Here is a 6,980-nt window from a genome sequence, read left to right on the forward strand (position 1 = left end):
AGTGATTTGTCGCGTTTTCCCGCTTTTGGGATGAAAACTACTTTCACAAGTCTCCATATCGAAGGGATGTGCTCTAGTATCAGACTTGCCTTAAAGATCTCGATTAGAGACGGAATTAGTTTTGATTCTCCATTTTGAATCAAGGCTGGAAAAATCCCGTCTGCACCTGCAGATTTGTAAGGTAGAAAGCATCTCACCGCGTTTGCTACTCTGGCCCTCGTGAAGACTAACCCAGTAACTATGTTAGCGACATCCTTTGCACTTTCGGGTCCTATGAGACGCCTTCGATAGCATATTGTGTCGCCATTATAGCCAGGATTTGTGTCCGAGTGGACAGATGTAGATCCCGGAAAGTGAGTCTTCATCAGTAAGTCTAGTACTTCTGAGGAGGTTTTTGTGAACGAACCGTCGTCCTTTTTAAGCGATCCAAGCCCGTTCGAGTGGTCTTTTGCCAAAGTCTTGTTGAGTCTAGCAACGATTGGGGTATTTTCAATGCTTTCGCAGTTATATACCCAGGATTTTCGTTTAGATCGTCTCAGTTCTCTACTGTACTCAGTTAGGGCTCTCTTATATTGAGACCAGTCCGAGGTAATTTTTGCTCTGTTGAACAATTTACGCGCCGTTTTGCGAAGCCGTTCGAGCCTTTTATTCCACCAAGGAACGTTTCTTGTCGAAGAAACTTTTCTCAGTGGGCAATTACTGTTGTAGGCAGAGATTATCGTTTCATTTAATTCTTTTGTAGCTGATTCAATCTGTTGAATCGACCTTATTTTTGAGTTTAGAGTTTTAGACTCGAGTTCAAGTGCATACCGATCCCAATTGGTTTTTTTGGGATCTCGGTATTCTCTATGAACTTCCATGCCACCATTCCATTCAAAAATAATGTGTCTATGATCAGACAAAGACGCCTCATCGGAAACGTGCCAGTTATGGATATTTTCTTGAATAGCCGGACTGCACAGCGTTAGATCTAAGACTTCTTGTCTGATAGCGTTAATGAAGGTTGGTTCATTCCCTTTGTTAGCAATATCTATGTTGTTTGACGAGAGAAATTCTAAAAGACACTCACCTCGGTAGTTGATATCCGTACTTGCCCACATGGTGTGATGAGCGTTGGCATCACATCCGATTATGAAGTCCTTGTTAATTTCCCTGCAGTATTTAGTTTACAAACGCCGCTACCTCTCGTGGAGGAACCTCAGGAACGTCGCCTGGAAAGTAAGCCGACGCAATTACGATGTCGGCCCTTCCTTTGGCGGTAGGAACTTCCACTCTGATCGCGACGATGTCCCTTTGAATGAACTCTGTAATAGGAAAGCATTTAATGTTTGCATTTACTAAGACAGCAGCTCTTGGGGAGTCATGCTTGTCATCATAGAACAACTTACATGAACCTGTTTGAATACCTAGTATTCTTCCTTTGTGAACCCAAGGCTCTTGTATAAGAGCTAGATCCACAGCGTCTTTTGTAAACCTCCTGGATAGCACGCTCGACGCTGCTTTGGCGTGGTGGAAGTTTATTTGCAGAACTTTAGTGTTCTGCATTAGGTTGGGTTATCCGATCTGGTGGTTCATTTGGGAGGATCGGAGTCCCATCTGTTTTTTTGAAAATCAGGTCAGGTTTTTTGCTTGTTCCAGCTTCCGTATTCGTATTAGATCTGGGATGGGTATGAAGAAACTCACCTTTTTTACTTGGCACAATCGAGGTTCCTAACCTGTTTGCGATAACCATTGAGTTCGTACCGCTTGGGCCGGGAATACTCAGGATGCCAAGCTTCTTGTTTTTCGGAGAATCTTCACGAGGGCGCTTTGGTTTTCCAGAAACCCTTCTGCCGACTTCTTGAGTTTTTTGTGGTTCCACTATTTTGGAGTCACTAGTCTCTGAAGACTTCAGGTTTCCTGGGTTTTTGGAATTTTTAGGTTCCTCGTTTTTTGGCCCCAGATCTCCTTTGAATACACCGGAGCTTTTATGGATTATGACTTGGCGCTGCTTTGGATTTGTTTTCCTCAGCTTAGTTTCGCCAAATCGGAAGTTTATGTTGAAGTTTGTGCTAGTTAGTTGACGCATCGAAGCTTCGTCGACTGTTAGCGTCCAGTCCGCGTGAATTTCGTTGGGATTGGATCTCTTTAGTATTCGCCATTTATCGGTGGAGAGATTTTCATTTTGACTCTCAATGAGGCTTTTGAGTCTCTCGTCGCTGAATGTTGCGCTTTGTGGGAAAAAGGCATGGAGAATTTCTGGACGCGGAATATTTTTGGCGTCTAGAGCAACCAGTTTGATGTTGTCGTCTAGGATTATCCCGGGAACCACTTTCTTCAACCATTCCGAAGTTTGATGATCTTTGCACGAAAGGATTAGATAACCTGACTTATACGAGCAATTGAAAAATTTGGGCTTAACCGGCTCGTTTCTTTGTTGCTCTATTGCAGTGAGTAGAGCATTCTGGATGGAATCTAACTGAGCCGTAGTAAGATCGGTGTTGGGATAGTCCTCCGGGAGTATTCCAACTTTGATCTGTTCCAAAGCTTCCTTGAAGGAGATTCCAGTTTCGACAGAAGTTATTGTGGAGTCTTTGTTTTGAAGAGTGTTTCGAGCATCTTTTTTTTGCTCGTTCAACCCCGCTCTTTTACGGGGGCAGAGATTTTGTTTGGATTTTTTGAGAATCGGTTTTTCGTCACTACTAGGTAGTTCCGATCCTCGGGGGCGTTTTGCTGGTCCAGAGATGTGCTGACTCAGTGCTTGCTGCCGAGCTTCCTTTGCAGGGATCCCGGCTGCGGCCAAGTTCTTCAGCCTCCTTCTCTGACCCTTGGTGAGGTTTTTCTTCCACGAAGAGTGGACCTCAGCTGAATCTAGCGCTTTAGGTTCAGTTTTTGTAGTGACGTTACTTTCGTCACTATCATCCTCTAGCGACTCACAACGAGTCGGGGTGTTGAGGATGGAAGAGGAACAGGACTGAACATCCGCAGGTGCGTCACTCAGTACTTCATCCTCTTCGACATTCATAGAGTCGACCTCTATGACGATTTTTTCCGACAGAGAGAGGCTGCCGGAACCCGGAAGATTTTTGTTTTTTGTTGAATTATTCATGAAATTCCCACGAGTTGCGCGGTAAAGAAGTTCAACTGCATCAGTGACCCGCTTAATGCAGAGGGGGCAGACGATACTGTGGAGGGTGCCCTGGTACTCCACAGGCTCCGTTAGAGGCAGGGTATTTGATTGAAACCCCCCCCAACCATTCATCCCTCAGCACGGGTCGCGTCACACCTTGGATTAGGGGTTTATCCATTACTTTCTTTCCATAATAACCATGGATAACAGCTATTACAACCATCCTCCTTTTAGGGGCTTTGGACCCACTGCTCTGGTTCTCAATAGTTTCAGGTTCTTATACGGACATGCTATTATCAAGATAATTTCAGGTTCTTATAAGGACATGCCATTATCGAGATCCGTCATTCGCAGGCGGAGTTATCATTGGACTCTGAACGTCCGTTTTCCTCTTCTGGAAATTTCGGTAGAGGGAAATCAGGGTTAACTCGACACCTCCTGATTTTTCCAATTAGAAGACATTTTTTGCAAACTTTCCGATGTCCCCTGTACACACTTGTCATTTTTCACGTTCCGATTGACCCTACAGCTGCGGAAGTCGCTTTACTGTCGAAACAAACAATACAACAGGACCGGTCAGCAAACAGGAGTCCGTGTAAAACTTCGCTAGTGGAATTCAAGTGTTTTAGTCTGAAAATTTTGGAAAATTCGATACTACTGTGAGCTTAATTAACCTTAGATCATTGCTCAGTGTATTTTGTGAGACGGTAGGTGGTTTTGTTGATTATCGATGATGGAAACGTTGTTTTAAAATTTCGAGCCCATTCGGGGTAACACCGACAACTTCAGTCAGGGTAAAACCGACATCTGGTTTGTGTTCCACTGACAGGAAAAATACATCCTTGTTTTTGTAGATGTCTTGTGTTTATATTTCGAAGAAAAACGACAGAACTGGATTGATAAAACAACCAAAACCAACGTTGAACAGGGCTTGTCAACAAAAATGCCTGGAAGAGCTTCAACGCTCATCGGAACAACCCCCGTGGTTGCTCATCCAAGCTGGAATCAAAACTCTCGTGTTTACTCTGGACCAGGAATTTGTCCATCACCTGCTTATTGTAATAAGTTTACATTCGGTTCTCTAAAGGTTTTAACCCGGCAGGGTGTCGATTTCACCCGCACTCTCATTTATTTCACCTAAAACATCAGTTTTTCTACTCGAGTTCGAGTTCTACTCAAAAAATAATCAACAGACACTGTAGAATAGTTCATGAATAGTTGAAGAGAGGTTCTATGACGATTTGAAGTCGGAGGAACATGGGAGGTCTTGGAAATATATGAAAATCCTTGGGGTGTCGGTTTCACCCTGATTTCCCATAATGAGATCCGATTTAGATTAAAAGACGACAAAATTAACATTATTTGTGTCCCTTAGTATTAATTTAAACAACAAACTAAGTTGCAATATCCTGCAAAATGTTTTCTTGTAAACTAATCGTTATCAAAAAAGACGTTTCTTCAAGAAAATGGTTTTGTTTCAAAGTATTATTTTACCGGTAATTTACCGGTTTTACCGATAATTAAATTTTCATTACCGAATATCCGATTATTGAAATTTTGGCACGGTAATGCAATGCCTAATGGGGCTGATTGGGAAGCGCGGCAGGAACAATGCGCGGCTCAGCGTGTTAACGAAGTGATGAATTCAAATAAAACATTGACTCTTTCGCTACGAGTGTCATCCGCGCAACGGTCTTTGTGTACGAGTTTCGTCTATCGACGACATCAGGGTAGAGATGGGGGAGCACTCACGAGCCACTCATTTGAGCCGGTTCGTCAGAACGAGCGTACGATCCATGGTTCTTTACAAATAAACCACGGTTCAAAAAAAGCCGCTTTCCAAGAGAGTCTCGGCTCAAAAAGAGCCGCTTTATGGAAAGAATCTCGGCTCAAAAAAGAGCCGCTTTTGGAAAGAGTCTCGGCTCAAAAAGTCCCGTGGTTCAAAAAAAAGCCGCTCAAATAAGCCGGATCGTTTCAATCAACTTATTTGAGGTTCACTGAAATGAACCGTTTTGCCCACCTCTACATCAGGGTTGAGATGGGTGAGCACTCACGAGCCGCTCATTTGTGCTGGTTCGTCAGAACGAGCGATCCACGGTTCTTCACAAATGAACCACGGTTCAAAAAAGAGCGGCTTCTCAAAACAGTCTAGGCTCAAAAAAAAAGCCGCGGTTAAAAAAAAGCCGCTTTTCGGAAGAGTCTCGGCTCAAAAAAGAGTCTCGATTCAAAAAAAAGCTTCGGTTCAAAAAGAGGTTCTTGAAAGAGTCTCGGCTCAAAAAGAGCCGCTTTTCGAAAGAGTCTCGGCTCAAAAAAGAGCCGCTAAAAACCTCTACATCAGGGCGATACTGCACATCGATCACACCAGCGCGGTATGCACACTTTTCGGTGCAGTGCTCCGTTCAGCGGTATCACTCTGCCAGAGCACACTGCCACAGCGAAAGGGTTAACGACAACATTTTTTTTTATCTATTATAGTGACTTTCAACACATCTCGGCCGGTTCTTCGCTTTTATTTCCATTTGATCTCTGCGTAAGAGGTATGGATGTTACTACCACGCCGGATCGCCTCCACATATTTAACGGCAGCTACCCTTACCGCATCAACACCTTTTTTCCTTCGCTTGAGCTCAATTCATCCTTTGTGGGTTCATGTAAGATTTTCAACTTTGCTACCGCAGTTTTTCTAAAGATGACGTTGGTGGTAAAGTACAGTCAAAGCTCTCTATAATGACATGTTCAAAGGTCCCTTCAAAATCGCATAGAAATTATTTTCTTTATTGCGACATTTCTCTATAACAACCTTCCCTATAACGACACATTATGGCTTCTATTTACTAAAACATAACATTCTCTATTGCGACCATTCTCAATTTCACTCCACACATAGTGTGTGTGTGTCAATGACAGTGCCTACGAACGTAAATAGTCTTTGTTGTGTATTATAAGGTTTAATCAACAGTGACGCCCAACTGATTTTAATTTTCGGATACTTACAAAAACAGCCATAAAAAGATAGGCCATAAAAGATAGGGAAAGCTTATTGAAACCAATTAATCGAAGAATTGTTGTGAAAGAATCCCGTCCTGGAGGAAAAGAATAAATTGCATTTTGCAATAAATTTAAAAATTTAAGTTTTGTTTACACAATTGTTATATGGATGAAACTTTTAACATCGAATTCAGACAATAACTTGAAGCATCCTTTGTTTCACTTCGAAAACATTCGCTGCCCAAAATGAGTAGAAATACACGAAAATCTTAAACGCTGAAAATAAATTTGACATAATTCAAAGGTTCGAAAAGAGTGGTAAAAAGACAACATTGTCTAATGAATTCAGTATGCCGTACAATGCGAATTCATTCATCATCAAAAATATGGACTAGAGCCGTGGAAAGGGTAAGAATAAGGGCTTCAATGATGTTCAATTGGTATGTTTTGTCTGGCGATGAGATAAAAAAAATCAATCATTTATTAAATCAGGAACTGACGGACCATTCAACAATCAAACTTCAAACCCACCCTCTCAAAACCAAAACCAAACTCTCCAGATTATTTATGCTGGTTCATTAACAAAAAAATCAATAAACAAATTACCCTTTTTTCTATCTAGAGAAAAAATTATATCGGACGAATGAGCTGAATTTTATATTCATTGTTTAAGTTTTTTGTTCCAAGATGGTTAGACATCAATTGCTTTTGTTTCTAATATAATTTGATTGTTTTGTGTGAGCTTGGGCGTTTCTCTCCTTATAGCGACATCTGAGCTCTCTATAGCGACAATTCTCTATAACGACGGTCCCTTGCGATGTCGCTATAGAGAGCTTTCCCTGTAGTGTAGATGATTTGAATTATAGAGACTTTGAGCTGTAAG

At 42.0% G+C, this 6,980-nt stretch overlaps 1 protein-coding gene across 2 annotated transcripts in view; it reads right to left on the minus strand.

Annotated features, from left to right (window-relative positions):
- Positions 1-3,258, minus strand: part of LOC129769634 (centrosomal protein cep290) — a 43,741-nt gene extending 40,483 nt beyond the window's left edge. The window contains exons 1-2 of one of the 2 annotated variants that reach the window (XM_055772014.1): positions 1,389-3,258; positions 1,070-1,304 (exon numbers count right to left, since the gene is read on the minus strand). In XM_055772014.1, coding sequence (XP_055627989.1) covers positions 1,070-1,120 — 51 coding nt within the window. In that variant the 5' untranslated portion in view covers positions 1,121-1,304; positions 1,389-3,258. Of the gene's footprint in view, positions 1-1,069 lie in introns of both variants that reach the window. The other variant, XM_055772015.1, reaches the window with a different exon arrangement.
- Positions 3,259-6,980: the final 3,722 nt, after the last annotated feature.

The sequence above is a fragment of the Toxorhynchites rutilus genome, chromosome 2 (genome assembly GCF_029784135.1).
Source record: "Toxorhynchites rutilus septentrionalis strain SRP chromosome 2, ASM2978413v1, whole genome shotgun sequence".
Lineage (NCBI taxonomy): Eukaryota > Metazoa > Arthropoda > Insecta > Diptera > Culicidae > Toxorhynchites > Toxorhynchites rutilus.